Raw genomic sequence first — 22,998 nt, 5'->3', positions numbered from 1 at the left:
GAGAATCCAGCAGTCACTACCAGGATTAGAGTCATTTATCCCCCTTTCTCACTCTGACTCTCTTTCTCTCTCCCTCCCCTATCCCTTCTCCTCCTCTCCCCTCTCTCCTCTTCCCCTCCTTTTCCTACTCCTCCTTTCTACCCGGAACCTTTGTGCAGTGGCACCGCACTCCCGCCGGGGCTCATTCACCGACGGAACTCTCCTGCAAAGGTGCCGGTTAGAGAGGGAGACAGGCTTTGCTTCTACTGAGTAGGGGAACCTACGGTCGGGGCGTGCTCTGTCTTGGCTGTGGCCGGAGATTGGGGGTGGGGTCTGTCTAGAGGTGGAGAGAAGAAGCCATGGACGACCAGGGCTGCCCTCGGTGTAAGACCACCAAGTACCGGAACCCCTCTCTGAAGCTGATGGTGAATGTGTGCGGGCACACGCTGTGAGTGGGACGGAGATGGGTAGGGGCTGAGGCGGGCGCTCACTTGGTCATTTGGTCAGTCAACACGCATTTAGGAAGCGCTTACTGCATTCCTGGCCTTTGCTGGGAGCTACCGGGGATACAAATACCAGGGAGGAAAAAGGGAGGAACCCTGCCCGCAAGGAGCTTACATACAAAGAGCCGAGTGCGGAGAGTGGGAGAGAGCAAAGCCCAGAGAGAGTAGTGGTGGGGGGACCCCGGGAGGCAGGGGGTAGCAGAGAAATCGAGAAGGGTTTGATTACCCGACGCAAGCCAGGTCATGGACATAAACTTCTTGGAGGGGGGGGGAGGAGGGGACTGCTTGTTCTCGCGGGAAGGATACTATTTGGCGAGGAGGGTGGGGAAGGGGAAGGGGAAGGTGAGCCATTTACTTGAGTGTAAAAATAATTACATTTTAAATGTTTTAAGTTTTTTATTTATAACTGAAAAGAATGCGTTAACAACTAGGAAGGCGCTTTGGACACACACACACACACACACACACACACCCCCACAAGCTGAAGGCTGTAGACAAACTTACACACACAAACTTAAGCAGAAGGCAATGGACAAAATTTACAGAATAAACAGAATTAACACAGAATAGCCAAATTTACACACACAGTAGACAAACATACACTATTGACGAGTTTAACATCATAACCCTCAGAAGTTGAAAGTAGAAACTTACACACAAAACTGTAGAGGAGCTTACTCCTTACCATACACACATGAAAAACAGTACGTATACGTTAGACTTTGTTTTAAACTTATCATTTGACTGTACTATCTCTTCTGTGATAATTAAGAGCTATTTGGGAAGGATGTTTATATTTTGGAGGCAGAGGATGTGGATTTTGCATCCTGTTACATTAAATGTCAAAGCAGGTAGCATTTTTTAACAAGATTTCGTTTTGAATTGCAAGCATTAATTAAATTGTGCTCCAGAGGCACTATGCTCAACACTGGGGGAATTAAATCTAAGGCAAAAATAGGCCCTTACCTCAAGGAACTCATCCTAAGGTGGACTGGAGCAAACTAATTTACCTCCTTGAACCTTAGTTTCCACATCTGGAAAATGAAGGGATATACCAGATCACCTCTTAGGTCTCTTCTTGGTCTAAATTCATGTTCCTGTAAGAAATGGTTGAAATCTTGAAAGTTTTGTAAGGGAATATGAGGGAAATATGATGCCTTTAATGATAAAGGTAGCAATTGGTCCTAGCCCATGCTGTATATGTTTTTACCATTGGGGTTAGCTTCTGGATAGGTATGGTTAAATTGGTTAAATATGACTAAATTCAATGAAGTTTTATGCACATTAAGCATGTATTTGGATGAAAGCTTTCCTATAATTGGTGTTATTTTTCTATTTGTAGTTTCTTTACGGTTCAATTAATCAACAGGCATTTATTGAGCACCTTCTGTGTGGTAGACACTGTGGGTGGTGCTGGACATAAAAATACTAGAATCCCTGCCCTCTAGGAGCTTACATTTTACTAGGTTACTTAGAAATTAATCAGAAAATATTATTGGAAAGAGCCCTAGGTTTATTGATTAGGTTTCATCATAAGCTAAAACTGGAACTTTTTATTATTGGAATTGTCTTAATCGATGTTAGTTTTCCTTTGTTTGCCATGAATGTTTATTCTGCTTGCAAAGTTGAGCCATTAAAGAATGTTTAAGTGACTAAGTAATAGAGAAAAAAATGACCAGACTTGTAATACAAAGCAGAAAAGTCAGGGTAAGTTTGGCAAGTAGGATGAACAGACTTTTTAACCATTCTAATAGGACTGATTCATTTTGTATTTATTTCTTTACTTTTTTTTTATTAGGTTTGATACAGTTCTTCATTTCTTTACCTTTGGTCAGTTAAAGTTTGATATAAGAGAGCAAGAAAATGGAAGTGGCCAGATATTCTCTTATTTTTGATAGGACCCTTAATTTAATTGATCAGAGGGAAAATTAGTTGATTAGGAAGACTAAAGGATTTAAAAAAAAATAAATTTAATTTTTTCCAAATTATGAAAATCTTTCTCCTTTCCCTCTCATTGAAAAAGAAAGACAAAAGCCCTGTACCAAATATGTATAGCCAAACTTCCTGTAACAATTATTTAAAAAAAAGTCTCAACCATATTCCTGGTCTATCACCTTTGTTAGGAAACAGGTATCATGTTTCATTTTGAGTCTTCTGGAATTGTGGTTGGTCATTGCATTGATAGGAATTCTAAAATCTTCTACATTTATCTTTTTAATAATGTTTTTGTATAAATTGTTCTTTTGTATAAATTGTCCCAGGTTTCTCTGAAGCTATCCTACAGTAATTTCTCTTCTTAAAAAACAAACAAAAAGGGGGCAGCTGGGTAGCTCAGTGGATTGAGAGCCAGGCCTAGAGACGGGAGGTCCTAGGTTCAAATCTGGCCTCAGACACTTCCCAGCTGTGTGACCCTGGGCAAGTCACTTGACCCCCATTGCCTACCCTTACCACTCTTCTGCCTTGGAACCAATACACAGTATTGACTCTAAGACGGAAGGTAAGGGTTTAAAAAAAAAAAAAAAAAAAAAAAAAAAAAAACAAACAAAAAACAACCTTCCCCTTCCATCTTAGAATCAATATTATGTATTGGTTCTAAGGTAGAAGATTGGTAAAGGCTAGGCTATGGAGGTTAAGTAACTTGCCCAGGGTCACACTGTTAGGTAGAGCCTAAAGTTATATTTGACCAGAGGCCCTTCCATCTTTAGGCCTGGCTCTCTGTCCACTTAGCCACCTAGCTGTGCCTCCTTAATGATTTCTTATAGCACAATAATATTTCATCATATGCACGTACTGTGACTAGTTCAGCCATTCCCCAGGTGATGGGTACTTCCTCACTTTTCAGTTCAGGCACTTTGATGGTGTTAGATAGAACTTTAGAGTTGTTTAAATGTACATTTCTCTAATTATTAGTGATTTGAAGCATTTTTTTTCATGACTATTGATAGCTTTGATTTCTTTCTGTGAAAACTGCCTATTCATATCATTTGATGATTTTTTAAATACTTGTATACATTTGATTTGTTCTCTATTTTTCTCAGAAATGAGACCTTTCTCAGAGAAGGTACCACATAAATTTCCTCATTTACATGTTTCTTTTCTAATTGTAGCTGCATTGATTTTGTTTATACAGAAATCTCAAAATTTTATTTAATCATACTCACCCATTTTATCTTATGTAATCCATTCTGTCTCTTGTCATGTTCCCCTATCCACAGGTCTGATAGTTTTTTCTTTTTTCTCTACTTTGTTTATGATGCTCCCCTTTATAGTTAAATCAGATACCTATTGAAGTTTATCTTAATATACTATGTGATAGGAGATGTTGGTCTATATTTATTTTTTCCAAATTGCTTGTAAGTTTTCCCAACAATTTTATTGAATAGTGAATTCTTACTTAAGTAGTCAGAAGATCTTTGGGTTTGTCAAACACTAGGCTACTGTGCTTGCTTATCATATATAAGATTATAGAATTTGATGAAATATGACATGTTTATTAAAGTATTTGTGAGATTAAGCCAATTAAGGTTAGATGTTTTAATTGTATTGCTAATTTTATCACTTAAAATGGAAAAATGTTTTTTATAGCCTTATTGCTTTTTTTCTTTTTTAGTCAAGTGAGAATTTCTTTCTTGTTTGTGACATTACATGTTTTGGTTAAATTGTTAACCCATTAGATAAATGCCATCATTTGTATTTTATTAGTTAAACCATGAATTAATGAATTAACTACATTAAATTAGAGGATGCTATTTATTGAAGAGCTATCTATATATCACTTATTTGTCCTTTTATTTCCTTGTGCAAAATTTACCTCTTTAGTGTCATGATTTTTTTTTTTAATCTGGCATCTTGTACAATCTTTTACATAGAAGGTATTCTATGTAATATGTTTGTTGATCAAATTGGTTTAAATAGAAATTCTTGTTTTTCACATTTTGCAATTTTTAAAAATCGTTCTATTGTGGGTACTTTTGTTTAGAGAAGGGAATTCAGGAAGAGGGAAGAAAGGTGACACGAGAGTGGTATTCTTTAAAGATAGTAGAGTTACTAGGGTTACTTGGGTGGTAAAATGAAGGTAACTTGCTCAATGACCTCTATAGGCCCCTTCCAGACTTAAATGTATGATCCTATGATTCTCCCAGTTGTTAGTGCTTTCTCCCTTCCTAGGATTATTATAAAGACTAGATATGGAGAGAAGGTGGGATGATTAGGTGACTTGAACAGAGATAGTTATACCTTTCATTTTGCTAATTTTGCTAAATATATACCTTTGAGCATACCTTCATTGAAATTATTTCAGAATACTAAAAATTTTCAGTAGGATAATAATCTTTTATCCTTCCACTTTTTAAAAAACCGTTTCTATATTCTACTTGTGACCTCCAGTAATTTCAGTCTTTCCTGATTTCCTAGTCCATGATCCATTCTATGGCCCATCTCCCTATGCCAGCCAGAGTTGTAGAAAAAGATCTTTGTGTTCTTTGGTTCCACTTCCTGGCCTTATACTGACTTCCCAGTGTCCATTGCAGCACTCCCATTTACTTCTCAACACCACCACTCAGCTGAAATTGTTCTCTCTAAGGCAGTGATGGGCAAACTTTTTAAAGCGGGGGCCAAAGGAAAGGAAATGCTCATCTGTCAGTCTGTTTCTAAGGCAACTCTTTCGAAGTTTCATTGTATTGTATTGTATTGTATTGTATTGTATTGTATTGTATTGTATTGTATTGTATTGTATTGTATTGTATTGTATTGTATCCTACTCATTGTATTCGTCAGATTGGGAATAATGTTGCGCAGCCAGATAGAACATTTTAGGGGGCTGTATCTGGCCCGCAGGCCATAGTTTGCCCATCACTGCTCTAAGGTTATCAATAGTTTCTTAGTTGTTTAAATCTGCTAGTCTTTTCTCAATCTTCATGCTTTTTGACCCCTATAGCTTTTGACATTTGTCTTGGAAAGTTCTCCCTCAACTTTTGTTATACTGATTTCCTTTGGTACTTCTGTTTGATTGACCACTTTTTTTTTTTTGGCAAAAAAAAGATTTCTTAAAAATTCTGAACATAACACCAAAAGAAAAGCATTTCCATTTGCGAAGTAGAGCATAAAAAGAACTGGGTTAAAAAAATCTTTTGATGACTTTTTTAGCATTCCTCCCTCTTCCCTTCAAATCTCTTTTCCCCCTTCATTAAAAAAATCAAAACAGCTGGGCCAGGAGTCAGGAAGACCTGAGTTCAAATTCAGCCTTAGACACTAGCTGTGTGATACTTCACTTTCTTCATCTGTATAATAATAGCACCTACCTCCTGTGGTTAGGATCAAGCACATAGTAGGCATTATGTAAAGGTTAGTTATTATCTATTATTATCATTATAATAGATAAGCATAATCAGAGCAGATCCATACAGTGGTCCATGCCTGAGAACATTTGTCTACTTCTGCATCTTGAATTAATCAATTCTGTCAGAAAGTAGATAATATACTGACTGGTCATCTCATTTATTAGCATTATTATAAAGCTAAGTTGTTTTTCTTTACAGTATTGTCCTAGTATAAATTGTTCTGTTTTTTTTTTTTAAACCCTTACCTTCTGTCTTGGAGTCAATATTGTGTATTGTTCTGTTTTTACTGTGTATTGGCTCCAAGACAGAAGAGCACTAAGGGCTAGGCAATGGGGGTCAAGTGACTTGCCCAGGGTCACACAGCTGGGAAGTGTCTGAGGTTAGATTTGAACCTAGGACCTCCCGTCTCTAGGCCTGGCTTTCAATCCATTGAGCTACCCAGCTGCCCCCCAAATTGTTCTGTTTTTACTTTACTGTGCAGCAGTCTGTACTACTTAGGATTCTCTGAAATTGTCTTTATCATCTCTTATAGCATAATAATATTCCTTTACATTCATATATCATCATTTGTTGGACCATAGGATTTGCATCCTTTTTTATACTCTTTGATTGCTGTAAAATGATAAGAATGGGAGGGCAGTTAAGTGGCTCAGTGGATTGAGAGTGAGGAAGTCCTGGTTTCAAATGTGGCCCCAGACACTTCCTAGCTATGTGACCCTGGGCAAATCACTTAACCCCCATTGTCTAGCCACAGCACTCTTCTGCGTTGGAACTAATACACAGTTTTGAGTCTAAGATGGAAGGTAAGGAATTAATTGAAAATTTTTATTTAATTGATTTAGAATATTTTTCCATGGTTACATGATTCATGTTCTTTCCCTCCCCTTATTCCCTCCTGGCTCCCTCCCCAACCAACGAGTAATTCCACTGGGTTTTACATATGTCATTGATCAAGACCTATTTTCATATTATTAATATTTGCATTAGGGTGATTGCTTAGAGTCTACATCCCCAGTCATATCCCTATTGGTCCATGTCAGGGGTTGGCAACCTTTTTGGCCATGAGAGCCATAAACACCACATTTTAAAAAATGTAATTTTGTGAGAGCCGTATAGTGCTCACAGTGTGCGATACTGTACCAGTGCCTGAAAAAAAATTGACTTTATGGCTCCTGCAGAAAGAGCCATATCTGGCCCTCAAAAGAGCCAGATATGGCTCGAGAGCCATACGTTGTGGACCCCTGATCCATGTGATCAAGCAGGTTTTTTTTCTGTGTTTCTGCTCCCACAGTTCTTTCTCTAGAGTTCAAGAATTCAGGCTTTTTTTTTTTTTTTTTTTTTTTTTGACGTACCTTTTAAGTTGACTCCAGTAGGAGGGTCTCCCAGCTCTGTCCTGTTGTTAGATTTGGTTTTCTGTCCCCACAAAGCACTTTGTTTTTGTTTGTTTGTTTGTTTGTTTGTTTTTTAAACCCTTGTACTTCGGTGTATTGTCTCATAGGTGGAAGATTGGTAAGGGTGGGCAATGGGGGTCAAGTGACTTGCCCAGGGTCACACAGCTGGGAAGTGTCTGAGGCTGGGTTTGAACCTAGGACCTCCTGTCTCTAGGCCTGACTCTCACTCCACTGAGCTACCCAGCTGCCCCAAAGCACTTTGTTTTTGATTGGTATATAAGGGTTTTCAGAGGTCTGGACTAAGCTGCCATCTTCCCAAAATGCCTCGAAGGCAAGAATTTAAAAACAAAAACTGGAATGGTGAAGATTGCCTAGTCTTGAATGTACATTTTTATTAACTTTAAATGTCTTTAGTTTAATAATTTAATTTCTATGTAGTGGAAAATAACAAATGTTTTTGTAAGAATAAAATTTGTAATATCCATAGCTCATTATTCTACTTTCTTTTACTTTGACTAAAACTTTGATTAACTGAAAAAGGATGTTCTAAGGTTGATTGAATTTTCTATCACTTGAGTTATTCGGCCTAATCAGTATAGTATAGTTAAAGCTTTCTGGATGATTCAGTGTGTTTATTCTAAACCTCAGTAATCTTTGTAATACTGTAGATATAGAAGGTATAGGAGATTAAATTCACTATGCACTGATCCCAATATGTATTCTGTTGAAAAAGAAATCACTCCTATAAAGCTCTTTTTCCTCTAAAAATTGAGGTTATAAGATTCTAATCATTTGAAAAATCTAGTCCTTTTGAGATTTTAATGTTTTATATATATGTATATAAATATACACATATGCAGACATACAGTGTCTAAAGCTTTAATGCAGTTTTAAGCTTTACTAGCTTAAGATAATGTAAATTAAGACACCATATAAATAAAATATTTAAGAAATACTTTAATGGTAGTTTATCTGTTGAATTAGATATGTTTTTTGTAAATATGCTGAGACTCAGGTGCTAGTTATGATATATATGCCAGTTTTAAATTGGTGTATAAATGATGTATGAGTGTATTTCATTGATGTGTGATCATCTGTATTTTCTTTTTTCTGCTCTTGAAAGCTTTCACTGCCAAGACGAAACTTCTAATGATGAAGTAGGTATAGTACCTGGACTAGATCAAGTATATGCTTAGGAAATCTGGAATTGAAAACATTCAGAGATCCTTTTTCAAAATCTCTTAAAGTCACAGAAGATAAAATGAACAGTTTTGATTACAAAGAATTTATAAAAGGTTTTGCACAAATACCTAAGTCAGTTAAAACTAGGAGAGAAATAGATAACTGGATAAAAACAAACAAACAAATAAACCTTAACAGCAAGTTTCTCTGATAAAGGTCTCATATCTATGATAAATGAAGAACCAATTCAAATCATAAGACGAATAGCCATTTCCCATAGATAAATAGTCAAGGGATATGAATAGGCAATTTTCAAAGGATGAAATAAAAACTATCAATAACCATATGCAAATATATTCCAAATCACTAGTAATTAGAGAAATGAAAATTAAAGCAGCTTTGAGAGTGTTCACAGTTATCACTTCATACCTTAAGAAAAAGAAGAAAATGACAAGGAACAGGAAGAATGCAAAGATGATGAAAGTAGAACATGCAAGGGATGGGAGAAAAAAAGGCACATTGATGAACTGTTGTTGGAGTTGTGAATTAGTCTAGCTATTCTGGAAAGCAGTTTGGAATTCTGCCCCAAAAGTTATTAAATTGCATGTGTAAGAATGAAATTTGGGAGATGCCATCTTTAAGTATATATATGTATTTTCTATGGACACGTGGAAATTATCAAACTACATTTCCCGTGGTCTAACGGGTCTCTGGTTCTGGTTCTTTGGGCGTGGGGACGCCTACATCTCCACGAAGAGAACAGTTTAAATCTCCTGGGTTAGGAGGGAGTGGCTCTCTTGGCCAGCAGACTCAGGAAGAGACGGGAGGTAACAATAATGGCGCGGGCGGCCGTTTTGAATTCTTACAAGCGCGTGGTCTTATAACTTTATCTATCAGCATGGCTTTAATTAAAATACTAATTTATATATTTTGCTCAGCCTTTATTATTTTTTATCCTTATAATTTTGGCAACCTTACGAAGTTTGGAAATCGAATTCTCAATTTTCCAGATAGCCTTTCAGAAACGATAGCCATGCCTGCTTTTTGGCCATCTTGCTCAGCTCTTTTGAGCACTTTTTTTAAAAAGGAAAGTGGCTTTCCTTGCCATGCTTTTGCTAAAAGCAACGGCACGTTTTTGCCTCAGGCGGGACTTAGCCAGCCAGTCCAGCCCAAACCACCTTGGGAGGTCAGGCCAGCCGATTCTGGTTTTTGGCTTTAAAACTAAAATGCTGGAGCCCAGCCAGTGTGTCTCTGCTGCTGATCTCCATTCCAGCTGTGCCGCAAACCTGCAAGCGTCCCAGTGCCTCTTCTTCAATCCTGCTTCGCTGGTGCTAGTGCTGACCTTCCACTACAACCCTGAGCCCCAACAGCGATGATCCCCGGCTGCTGCTTTCACTGCCACCCAGTCCTGACTTGCCGAGATCTTCGGAAACTTCTTCGGCTGCTGCTAAACATTTGGTATTGCCCTCCCCTCCTCTTGGTAATGGCCTGCATTCCAGCCCTCCACGTGTTTTTCTAAAGACCTAATTTAGGCAAGCTCTCCACGTGGGTGTTTTCTACAAAACTGACTAAGTTTTTCTCTAGCCCTGAGCCCATGACCCGACACCATGTGGACCTAGCGTTTACCCTTAATGGGGCCCATGGCCTATTCACCCCCATACCTGCTCAGAACTTTGAACTGAGAGCAAAGACTGATTATAAAAAAAACAAACTCCTTAAACTCAGCAGAACTCAATCAAAAGAACCTTAAATTGGACAAGGGGTAGACTTTTAAACCTCGGAACTGAATGTGTTTTATTTCTGTTTTAAAAAGACTATATCTTACTGTATTTTGTTAATTACTTTTGTAAATTAATCTTGCTTATTTCGTTGATTTTCCTGTTGCACTGAATCATTTTAAGTTAATGAAGTTTGTGGCTGCTAGATTAATTCTGTTGATGATTTTATTGTAACTCCCAAATAATGAAAAATGCCATTCCTATGTCAGGACCTCAAAGAGAGCAATGAAAGAAAAAAAGACTCATCTGGACAAAATATTTATAGCAGTTCATTTTCAATAGCAAAGAATTGGAAACTGACTGGATGCTCACATTGAGGAACAGATAAGCAAATTACAGCATATAAATAAATGAAATATTATTGTGTCATAAAAATGATAGAATGGACAGCTTGAGAGGAAATTAGGAACATATATGAACTCTTATAGAGCAAAGTGAACAGATATAGGAGAATAATTGATATTAATTATGACAACATTAAAGAGAAAAACATCTTTGGATCATTTTATGACTCATCATTATTGTGATAAACCACAATTCCAGAGGACTTATGATGAAATGGGCCATCTACTTTCTGCAAAAGAGTTGATGGATTTTAAATGCATAATGAGACATATGTTTTTGGACATGGCCAATGTGAGAATTTGTGGATCATGTATTTTGGTTATGAATGTTTTCTTTTAATCTTTTTTATACTTATTTAGCTGAGGGGTGGATGGTGGGAAAGAGATAATGGCTGTAAATAAGTAAGTAAATAAACTCAGGAAAAAATACCAAAAGTATAGAAAAAATCAAAGATGATATGATTGTATTATGAGAGAAAGAACATCAGTATATACTCATATTTTTATCTTCATAGACTCAGGAAGTTTTTGCATATCAAGGAAAAGGCAGCAAACTGCCTTTCCTCTGCCACTTATATTGCTAAAGTGATAAACCTGTAGAGCACTCTGGCCATTTATATTCCTCAGGAGAGGGAGAGAACTTGAAGAGCCCTAGTTATAGCTCTGGTGTTCTGGAGAAGAGGAAGAGCCCTGTCATCCTGAGCTACACAGTTCAGGATTTAGCCCTTTTCTAGTCTCTAAGTAAAAAAACTTGGAAAATAGATGCAACTATACTACTGTCAGCCCTGGTCTCATTTGAAGCAAGGAAGTTTAGTACCACTGGACAAAACCAAAAATCAGTGAGTCAGGAATGGACAGAAAGTACAGTAAGCAAGTTTCATTTGAGTGGACAATTCACATAGTACAAGGGTAGGCAGGGAGGATGGAAACACAAGGCATGGAATTAAGGGCCCAATCTGGATGAAGAAGATGGGTGTTTGAATTCTTGTCTGGATCAAAATTCAGGACTGGCTGCTTTCTCTAGTGGAAAAATTGAGGGGTAGGTGATATTCAGATTCCCTTTTTATGGTAACAGGGTCTTTTGGGCCATTATTGTTGACCTACTCTGACCTACTCTGGCAGGAAGTATTTTTTACTCTATTTTTTAGTAATTGGTTTACATATATTGAGGATACTTTTATAAGTGTGAGAAGGAACAAATACAAAATGATTCTCTATATCAGACCATACCTTTTGTGATTTTTTGATGTAAGGGGTGGGAGGAAAAAAGGCACATTGATGAACTGTTGTAGTTGTGAACTAGTCTAGCTATTCTGGAAAGCCTGATTGAAAAGTACAGAGAATGCAAGATTGTTTTGCATATTAATTATAGAAGAAAAATGGCATTTTGTTTGGTGGAGCAAAATACATGCCCTCATATATATGCTAAAATGATATAATTCCTTGATAAATATCACTTTACATACATGCGTGTGCATGTGCACATCTTACTCTCAGGGAATAAACTTCTAGAGATGCATAAAATTGGGACATGTATATTTACCACTATTTTGGGAGAATATCTTGAGTAAGTTACAAATGTAAGAGGGATTTCTTATAGGATAATGATGTTTAGTATAAACTCATGTTTGCCGGGATTACTGTACTGATTGTATTAAGCCCCGAAATGTTATAAGGCCTTCTCAATAAGATTCATGATTACAGAAGAGAATGACCTAACAATTTCTATTGGGAAGAACTAAATAGACAACAATGCTTATATCATAGTCATGTCATATATTTTCCCAATTAAAAAAAAATTATTTCCTAAAGTTCTACTTTTATGTGGTCTTAGGATTTAATTTTTTTGTTTTGTTTTGTTTTTTCTTTTGTTATGTACTTGAGGACATCTAGTATTTCTCCATCTGCAATACTTCTGGCACATCAGGTTTTTAGTTTCTTCAGAGAATTAAAAAATTGTAGCAGCATTTTTTTATTTTGCTTATTTTATACTTTGGCTAACTATTTTTCTTATGGGGCTTTTTGGCTTCTTTTCTTTTTATTATTTCCATTTAAAAATTTCTTCTTACTTAACACCAAAAACAGCATTTATGTATAAACAGTGGAACCCAGAGATGATTGAAATTCTGAATTTCTTTCATACTGCTCATTTTAAAAAATGTAATAAATTCCACATATAACTTTATTTTTTCACATATAACTTCATAATGAGGAAGAGTCTCAGGCCAGCCATGTTTCATTCCTTCACTGGCTTCTGCTTCTGATCCTCAGAACTTTACCATCATTCCTCAATAGCCTTCTTTCTCTGCAGTTTCAAGCCCTGGAACCTCCCCTTCCCTCTGTAGCTCTATTCTCTCATTGAGCAGTTCATCTTAGAATCTCTATTTTGAGGAAGGGCCCAGGCCAATTTACCTTTGGTTCCCTTGGCTCTGCTTCTGGCTCTCTGGACTCATCATATTCTCTCCCCCAATACCCTTTCCACTTCCCCCCTTCTTTCAGCTTATTTTTTTGGGGTTCTAAAATTAAAGTCTAATCTCCTTGACTGCAGGTAATGTTTCTTTTTTGCATGTATTTCCCTGGCATATAGTAAGGGCTTAATAAATGCTTGTTGAATAACTGACTTTATGCAGTATGCTTTTTCTAGTCCTCCAAGCTACTAGTATCATTACCTTCCATCTACATGGTATATATCTCATATATACCTATATATGTACATATTTCTTCACAAGTAGAATGTATTCTTGATGACACAGTGATTCACTTTTTATTTTTATTTTATTTTATTTTATTTTATTTATTTATTTTTTTTTAAACCCTTACCTTCCGTCTTGGAGTCAATACTGTGTATTGGCTCCAAGGCAGAAGAGTGGTAAGGGTAGGCAATGGGGGTTAAGTGACTTGCCCAGGGTCACACAGCTGGGAAGTGTCTGAGGCTGGATTTGAACCTAGGACCTCCCGTCCCTAGGCCTAGCTCTCAATCCACTGAGCTACCCAGCTGCCCCCACAGTGATTCACTTTTGATTTTGAATTACTGGCACTTAGTACAGTTCCTGGTACATAATAAGTACTTAATTAATGTTGGTTGATTGATTGGTAACTTGGATGCTGAGGCTGGGCTGCAATCCCAAAGTGGCTGATATTTTGTTTGCAGGCTTGGGTCCGAGTCACTTGTGGGTTACAGGACTGGAATCAGTTGTACTTACTGTCCTCTTTTCCTCAGGTCCAAGGCAGTCTTCTGGGCAGGTCACTTTTGATGCTGTGAATCCTCTTCCTGTATTAGTTTCATAGCTTTTCTGTGTCTTATGCACAAAGATGAGTATGGTGTTGATTCTTAAGATTCTTAGTTTGTGAGGGGCTATTCTCCTCCCTAGTTCTAATTACTGGTTAATGTATAATTAGTTTTCATTTACAGTTAGTTCATAACTACTTTGTATAGAGTCTGAATGATTGAATTGGTTTCTGGTCACTAAGGAAGGTCTGGGAACTGGTTGCTTTTAAAAATTTTAGTATTCCCATTGCAGAGGGAATTTTAAAAAGTTTTAATTAAAAAAATACAAATGTTATTCCAGCAATTCTTTGTGATTGTGAATCTTGGAATACCACAGTCTCGGAAGGATAAAAGGTTAAAAGTGACCCAAATGGTATCCAGACATGCTGGAAGACGGCAACATTTTTCCAGTAATCATGTATTTAGGAGTGGCATGTTGGTTATCAGACCAGGGTTCAAATTCTCCCTGATACTTATTAGCCATGACTCTAGGTAGTCAGTTGGCTTCTCTAGAATTATTTCATTACCTGCAAAATAGAAATAATAATATTTATACTTAGCTTACAAGATTATTGCAAGGTTTATATGAAATTATGTGTTTAGATTGTTTTGCAAACTCTAAAGTGCTATATAAATATGTTATTTATTGAGGAAATTTAATTTTGGAGAAAGAGGCTGGCCAGTAATGTTTCCAGAGGAAGGAAGATGGATAGCCAAAATGCTTTGCTGATACCTAAAAAATGTAAACAAATTTAGAAAACGTAGTACATTGGGTGGATCATCTGCTGAGTATTTGTAAAAGGAAATGGACAAGAATTCTTTGTCTTCACCTTCTGTTTCCCCAAAACAAAAAACCAAAAAGAATCTCTCTGGATTGTAAGGCATACATAGGTTCTGATCTTTATTATAGGGATGGAGAGAAGACACACAAAGGTCATTGATGAATTGAAATTTTAAGATTTTCAGCACAAAATTGCCAACTTATCCAAATGGCAATTTTGTCAGATTCTGTAATTAGAATGAATATGGTTGGATTAATTCGGAAACAAGAGATTTCTGTGTTTTTTTCTTAATCTGCTACTTGGAAACTAGTTTTAAAAAATATGAACACAGTTAATGCTTCTTTTTGGAAATGAGTTGCAGCTATATGAACCAGTTCATGTTTGCTAATTTACGCTAATTATGTCTTTTTTTTTTTTACACTATTTTCTTTTGGTGTAAGATTTCTTCCTTAGGAATCATTCTAAGGAAATGAATATATTTCATTATTGAGGAACTTTTTTTTATATTGAAGGAAGAGGGAAGGCTTGGAAATCATAAAAATAATTTCCTTATTTTATGATGTGCCTTTTCTTTTGGGATTTTCAGCTTAATGAAATCAGCTTAGATGTATGGGTAATCTGTTTATCAATATTTTTTTGCTTTTAATGGGATTGTGGTTTAACAGTATAATTGGAGAATGAGAGTCAGAAAAGATATCTTAATCCCAGCAGTACTGTTGACGCAGGGGCTGTGATTACTAGGCTGGAAAAAAATCTATGAAGAATCAAAATCATTTCAGAAGGTACATCTTGACTACTAATGAGTTTTTGCCAAGCCAGCATTTAAATCAGCCTTGCCTGGCTTGAAGAACACATGTGGTTTTTGAAATATTCCTTGGAAGAAGCTACTTAAGTCCCATTGAAGTAAGGACCTGGCTCTCTTGCCTTCTAGTGGGAGGAGGAAAGTGAAGACTGATTTAACTGTCAGGAAAATTTTAATTTACTTGATTACAAAAACCTAATAGTTTATTTGATTACTAAAAACGAATGTTTGTTTTGTTACTAATATAGACAATTTTTATAGAATCATGGATCTTAGAATTGGAAGGGAACTTTTAAAATCATCTGATAGTCCAGTTCTTTTATTTTACATTTAAGGAAACTCTGATCCAGTCTTTATTAAATGACTTGTCCAAGATTACACAGTAACTAGCGTGACCATAGCTTGAACCCAGTTTTCCTAATTTTCATTTGAATGCTTTTTTCTTACAATTTTTAAATTAATTTATAACATTTCAATATGCAAAGAATAGAAAGAGAATTACATATGAAAACACTGACTTCTGTTAAACAATTTGCTTTTTAAAAAGTGTATTAAACATTACAGTATTAAAACTGCCCTGCTTGTCTATGTCCCCTTCTGAACACCATTCCTCTTCTTACTCATACACAGTACTTTGCATATAGTGAGCATTTAAGAAATGCTCATTCATTCATTTAATCAATCTAGGCTTACTTTTTGGGCTTCTTTTAACCCATAGGATTTCTTCATTCTTTCAAGAGTTTTCTTCTGTTTACTGATACTCCAATTTCAGTTCCTGGGGTGGAACTTTGTGTCAGGATTAGATTTTGCCTTCTCTTTCACTCATTCTTAGATGGGTTGAGCAAGCCCTGATTTCAGGTCTGTTGAAATCTGATTGTTGCTGTTGCCCTGCCACAGTTCTAGATAGGGTGCTTGGTCTTGTTCCTATTCTGTACTTTTTTTCTGCCACTCTCTCCAGGGAAAAGGAGCTGGAACTGGGGTTGGGGCTAAATCAGATTTCTCCCTTCTATTTTTGGCTACTGCCTTCATCTTCTTTGTGACCAAACAGGGATATTGACTGTAGCCCCATCTCTTTCTCCTTGAGCAGTTATCTGGAGCAGTGTTGTCAAATTCAGATTGAAATAGGAACCTTTAAAAAGTACATAAGGATCCCTGTGGACTATATATACTCTTACCTTCTAGCTTAGAATGGATTGGTTCCAAGGCAGAAGCGAAGAATTAAATTAAATCTAGGACCTCCTGTCTCCAGACCTAGTGCTCTATCCACTCAGCCACCTAGCTGACTATATATGTCTATGTGTGTGTATACATATATATGTGTGCATGTGTATATATACATATATGTGTATATGTATTTTTTTTTAAACCCACAATTTCTGTCTTAGTATCAATACTATGTATTGGTTCCAAGGCAAAAGAATGGTAAGGGCTAGGCAATGGGGTGTTAAAGTGACTTGCCCAGGGTCGTTGCTAGGAATTGTTTGAGGCCAGGCTTGAACCTAGGACCTCCTATCTTTAGGCCTGGCTCTCAATTCACTGAGCCATGCAGCTGCCCTCTACATATATTTAAAAATTTTTATTTGTAATGTTCTTTTTTTGAGTTCCAAATTCTCTCCCTCTGACCCATCCCTAAGAAGGTGAATGATATGATATCAATTATGCATGTGAAATTATACAAAACATTTCCATATATTAGCCACATTAAAAAAAAGCAAGGAAAATAAAGAAAGTGAGAAACTATATTTTAATTTGCACTCAGAGCTTAACAGTTCTTTTTCCTGGAGGTAGATAACATTTTTCATGAGTCATTTATCGATTAGAGTAGCTTGATTATTATAAATTTGTTGTTATTGTGTATAATCTTCTGGTTCTGCTTACTTTATTTTGCATCAGTTTATATAGGTCTTCCCAGATTTTTCTGAAACCATTCTCCCATATCATTTCTTATAGCATAATAGTGTTTTAACATAATTTTATGTTATAAATTGTTCAGCCATTCCCCAATTGATAGACATTCCCTCAATTTCCAATTCTTTGCCAGCACAAAAGGAGTTGCTATAAATATTTTTGAACCTATAAATCCTTTTCCTTTTTTTTTTTTTTAATATCTTTGGGGTCAGAGGGGTAATTTTTTAAACCTTTGGGCATTGTTCCAAATTGTTTTCCAGACTAGTTGGACCAGTCACAACTCCAATAGCACTTCATTACTATACTTATTTTCCCTCATCCCTTCCAATATTTGTCATTTCTAATAGGTGTGATTTAGGTCATTTTTTCACATGATTATAGATAGCTTTGATTTCTTCTGAAAACTACCTATTCATATCCTAATTTATCAGTTGGGGAATGGCTCTTATTTTTGTAAATTTGACACAGTTCTTTATAGCATATTTGAGAAACAAGGCCTTTTATCAGAGAAACTATTTTTGATATTCATTGTCTTTGGTACCTTTTATCAAAATATACTTTAATGATCTCTTTTAATTAGATCTATGTTTCCTTTTTGCTTTGTTGGATCGCCATTCCTACTTTTTTTTACTTCAGCTGAATGTACCAGATTCTGTTCTATTTCCTTGTTTTAACTCTGTGTGTTTGTGTTTCTGTTTCAAGTGTCTCTTGTAAATGCCATATTTTTGGATTCTGGTTTCTCTCATCTTTTCTGCTATCCACTTCCATTTTATGGGTGATCTCATCCCATTCATATACATAGTTATGATTACTAACTGTATTTCTCTCCATCATATTCTGTTTATCCTTCTCTCTTTTTATCCGGTCCCTCCTCAAATGTTTATTTTGCTTCTAACCACTGCCTCCCTTAATCTGCCTTCCCTTTTATCATCCTTTTCCCCTTTTATCCCTTTCTGTTGGGTAAGATAAGAGTTGAATGCACAACTGAGTGTATATATTTTCTTACCTTTTTGAACCAATTCAGGTGAAAGTGAGATTTGAACATTGCCTGGCACTCTTTTCTCTTCATTTTTCACTCTACTGTAAAAGCTTTTCCTCCTGAGCCTCTTTTATGTGAAATAATTTACTTCATTCTGCCTTTCCTCCCTTCTCCCAGTGGAGCCTTTTTTTAATCCCTCCTCCCCACCCTTTTTGATCATCACAAATTGACTTACACCTATGCCCTCTGTCTATGTAGACTGCTAGCAGCTGGCCTAATAATGGTTATGTTTTTAGGCATTTACATGTATCTTTTTCACATATAGGCATATAAACAGTTTAAGTTCATTGAATCTCTTAATGGTTTTTCTTTCATGTTTCTCTTTCTATGCTGCTCTTGAATCTTGTGTTTGAATGTCATATTTTTTATTAAGCTTTGGTCCTTTAATCAGAAATGCTTGAAAGTCTTCTATTTCATTAAATATTATTTTTTCTCTTAAGTAATTATACTCACTTTTGCTGGGTGGGTTATTATTCTTGATTGATTCTTTTGCCTTCTAGAATATCATATCCCTTTGCTTCTTAATGTGGAAGCTGCTAAAGCTGTGTGATCCTGACCATGGCTCCACCATATATGAATTGTTTCATTCTAACTGCTTGCAATATTTTCTCCGTGTTTTGGGAGCTCTGGAACTTAGCAGTAATATTTCTGGGAGTTTTCATTTTGGCATATCTTTCAGGTGATGATGGATGAATTTTTAAAATTTCTGTTTTATCCTCTGGTTCTAGTATGTCAGGACAGTTTTCATTGATAATTTCTTGAAATACGTGTCTAGACTATTTTTGATCATGGCTTTCATGTATTCTAGTTATTCTTAAATGGTTTCTTTCTTGATCTCTTTTTCAAGTCAGTTTTTTCAATGAGATATTTTACATTTTCTTCTATTTTTCATTCTTTTGACTTTGTTTCTTTTCTTAAAAAATTTTTTTAAACCCTTAACTTCTGTGTATTGGCTCCTAGGTGGAAGAGTGGTAAGGGTGGGCAATGGTGGTCAAGTGACTTGCCCAGGGTCACACAGCTAGGAAGTGTCTGAGGCCAGATTTGAACCTAGGACCTCCCATCTCTAGGCCTGACTCTCAATCCACTGAGTTACCCAGCTGCCCCTGCTGAATAATTTTTAAGGAACTATTTTCTTCAGTGAAGTTTTGTACTTCATTTTCTACTTGCCTAATTTTTTCCCCACTATTTTTTTTAAATTCTTTTTTTTTTTTAAACCCTTGTACTTCGGTGTATTGTCTCATAGGTGGAAGATTGGTAAGGGTGGGCAATGGGGGTCAAGTGACTTGCCCAGGGTCACACAGCTGGGAAGTGGCTGAGGCCGGGTTTGAACCTAGGACCTCCTGTCTCTAGGCCTGACTCTCACTCCACTGAGCTACCCAGCTGCCCCCTTTAAATTCTGAAGCAAACATAATCATTTTGAAAAGGCAAACAGCCCCACAAAGAGAAATTATACAAAGAGCACTTAGTAAGTAACACATCTCAAATAACCCCTAACACAACACAGTGATTAAATAAAGAGGAGCATATTATGGCTAAACCATCAAACCCAGTGCTAAAGTAGTGTTACAGCTTTGACTCAGCCTTACAAAAGTAAGACAGTTTAGAGTTAAATGTAAAATTCTATATAGTAAAGCAGTTGTTTTTTTTTTTTTTGATGTCTGCTCCTTCCCCCAGCCTTTTTAAAGGTCACTCTCTTAAACTTTATTCCTTCCTTGATGCTACCCTTTGCCTTATTTCTGGGTTTCCGCAAGTGTCAGTTTTTCCAAGATGGTATTACTAATTTGTTTTTTTTTTTTTAAAGAAGTTCTTTTCTTTAGTGATTTTTTTTGTGCTTTTTTTTTTTTTTTTTTTTAACTATTTGGCCAATTCTCTTTTTAAAGATATTTTCTTAAGCATTTTTTTGTGTGCCTCCTTTACTAATCTTTTAATTCTCTTTTCATAATTTTTTGCATCATTCTAATTTTTTTCCCCAGTTTTCCCTCTACCACTCATCTCTTTAGGTCTTCTGGAAGTTATTTTAGGGGGAACACTATTTTGGGGGGGGACTTGTGCTCAATTACCATTTTTTTCTTTAAGGCTTTGTTTATAACTGTTTTCACATTGTTGCCTTCTGAGTTTGTTTCTTTGTCTTCCCTGCCACTATAATTACTTTTTATGTTCAAATTCTTTTTTTTATTTAATATTTACCCATTTCCCCTGTATATTTCTTGACTTTGAACTTTATGTCAAAGTCGGTTTTATATTAAAATCTGCTCATGTCAGGGCAGAGAGGCACTTCCATGCTTCAGACTTTTTTTTTTTTTAATGTTGCTCTATTTTCAGAGTTATTTCTGAAGTCTTGCAAATTTTCAGTTCTGATGTCATATCAGGAAGGGTGTATTCTGGACTTTATGTGGAAAAGTCTCCTGCTCCTCTGCAGCTTTGACTATTCTCTGTCCCCCAGTAGCCACAAGTTTAGCTCTTCCTCTCTGCCTTGGAACTGCATCCAGGGACTCTTGCTTCCTTTTATTAATAATCATTTTTAACATGGTTACATGTTTCATGCTCCTATTTTCCCCTTCACCCCCCGCACTCCCCCCACCCATGGCCGACGCACTTTTCCACTGGTTTTGTCATGTGTCCTTGATCAAGCCCAATTTCCCAATTGTTGGTGGTTGCATTGGTGTGGTAGTTTCGAGTCCACACCCTCAATCATGTCCACCCCGACCCATGCGTTCAAGCAGTTGGCTTTTCATATATGTTTCCTCTCCTGCAGTCCTTCCTCTGAATGTGGGTAACATTCTTTACCATAAATCCCTCAGAATTGTCCTGGGTCATTGCATTGCTGCAGGTACAGAAGCCCATTACATTCAATTTTACCACAGTATATCAGTCTCTGTGTACAATGTTCTTTTGGCTCTGCTCCTTTCGCTCTGCATCAGTTCCCGGAGGTCTCTCCAGTTCGCCTGGAACTCCTCCAGTTTATTATTCCTTTTAGCACAATAGTATTCCATCACCCGCATATACCACAGTTTGTTCAGCCATTCCCCAATTGAAGGACATACCCTCCTTTTCCAGTTTTTTGCCACCACAAAAAGCGCAGCTATAAATATTTTTGTACATGTCTGTTTATCTATGATCTCTTTGGGGTACAAACCCAACAATGGTATGGCTGGGTCAAAGGGCAGGCATTCTTTTATAGCCCTTTGAGCATGATTCCAAATTGCCAGCCAGAATGGCTGGATCAGTTCACAACTCCACCAGCAATGCATTAATGTCCCAATTTTGCCACATCCCCTCCAACATTCATTACTCTCCCCTTCTTTCATTTTAGCCAATCTGCTAGGTGTGAGGTGATACCTCAGAGTTGTTTTGATTTGCATTTCTCTAATTATTAGAGATTTGGAACACTTTCTCATGTGCTTATTGATACTTTTGATTTCTTTACCTGAAAATTGCCTATTCATGTCTCTTGCCCATTTATCAATTGGGGAATGGCTTGATGTTTTATACAATTGCTTTAACTCTTTGTATATTTGAGTGATTAGACCCCTGTCAGAGTTTTTCGTTATAAAGATTTTTTCCCAATTTGTTGTTTCCCTCCTGATTTTGACTACATTGTTTTTGTTTGTACAAAAGCTTTTTAGTTTAATATAATCGAAACCATTTAATTTACATTTTGTAATTTTCTCTAACTCTTGCTTGGTTTTAAAGTCTTTCCTTTCCCAGAGATCTGACAAGTATACTATTCTGTGTTCACTTAACTTATTTATAGTTTCCCTCTTTATATTCAAGTCATTCACCCATTCTGAGTTTATCTTGGTGTAGGGTGTGAGATGTTGATCTAGACCTAATCTCTCCCATATTGTTTTCCAAATTTCCCAGCAGTTTTTGTCAAATAGTGGATTCATGTCCCAAAAGTTGGGCTCTTTGGGTTTATCATACACTGTCTTGCTGATGTCATTTACCCCAAATCTATTCCACTGATCCTCCTCTCTGTCTCTTAGCCAGTACCATATTGTTTTGATGACTGCTGCTTTATAGTATAGTTTAATATCTGGTACTGCTAGGCCCCCTTCCTTCACATTTTTTTTCATTATTTCCCTTGATATTCTTGATCTTTTGTTATTCCAAATGAAATTTGTTATAGTTTTTTCTAATTCAGTAAAGAAGTTTTTTGGTAGCTTGATAGGTATGGCGCTAAATAGGTAAATTAATTTGGGTAGAATTGTCATTTTTATTATGTTAGCTCGACCTACCCATGAACAGTTAATGGCTTTCCAATTGTTTAGATCCAGTTTTATTTGTTTGGAAAGTGTTTTGTAGTTATTTTCATATAATTGCTGTGTTTGTTTTGGTAGATAGATTCCTAAGTATTTTATATTGTCTAGGGTGATTTTAAATGGTGTTTCTCTTTCTACTTCTTGCTGCTCTAGTGTGTTGGAAATGTATAGAAATGCTGATGATTTATGTGCATTTATTTTGTATCCTGCTACTTTGCTAAAGTTGTTGATTATTTCTACAAGCTTCTTAGTTGATTCTCTAGGATTTTTTAAGTAGACCATCATATCATCTGCAAAGAGTGATAGCTTAGTCTCCTCCTTGCCTATTTTGATACCTTCAATTTCTTTTTCTTCTCTAATTGCAACTGCTAGTGTTTCTAGTACTATGTTGAATAATAGAGGTGATAATGGGCATCCTTGT

At 36.3% G+C, this 22,998-nt stretch overlaps 1 protein-coding gene across 2 annotated transcripts in view; it reads left to right on the top strand.

Annotated features, from left to right (window-relative positions):
• Positions 1–234: 234 nt before the first annotated feature.
• The window catches only part of MNAT1 (MNAT1 component of CDK activating kinase), a 341,857-nt gene continuing 319,093 nt past the window's right edge, over positions 235–22,998 (top strand). For both annotated transcript variants that reach the window (XM_044664870.1, XM_044664869.1), the window contains exon 1: positions 235–427. In XM_044664870.1, coding sequence (XP_044520805.1) covers positions 339–427 — 89 coding nt within the window. In that variant the 5' untranslated portion in view covers positions 235–338. The remainder of the gene's footprint in view (positions 428–22,998) is intronic.

This window comes from Gracilinanus agilis, chromosome 2 (genome assembly GCF_016433145.1).
Source record: "Gracilinanus agilis isolate LMUSP501 chromosome 2, AgileGrace, whole genome shotgun sequence".
In the NCBI taxonomy this organism is placed as follows: domain Eukaryota; kingdom Metazoa; phylum Chordata; class Mammalia; order Didelphimorphia; family Didelphidae; genus Gracilinanus; species Gracilinanus agilis.
Note: the sequence above shows the minus strand (reverse complement) of the source record. Positions and strands in the feature narration are given on the sequence as shown.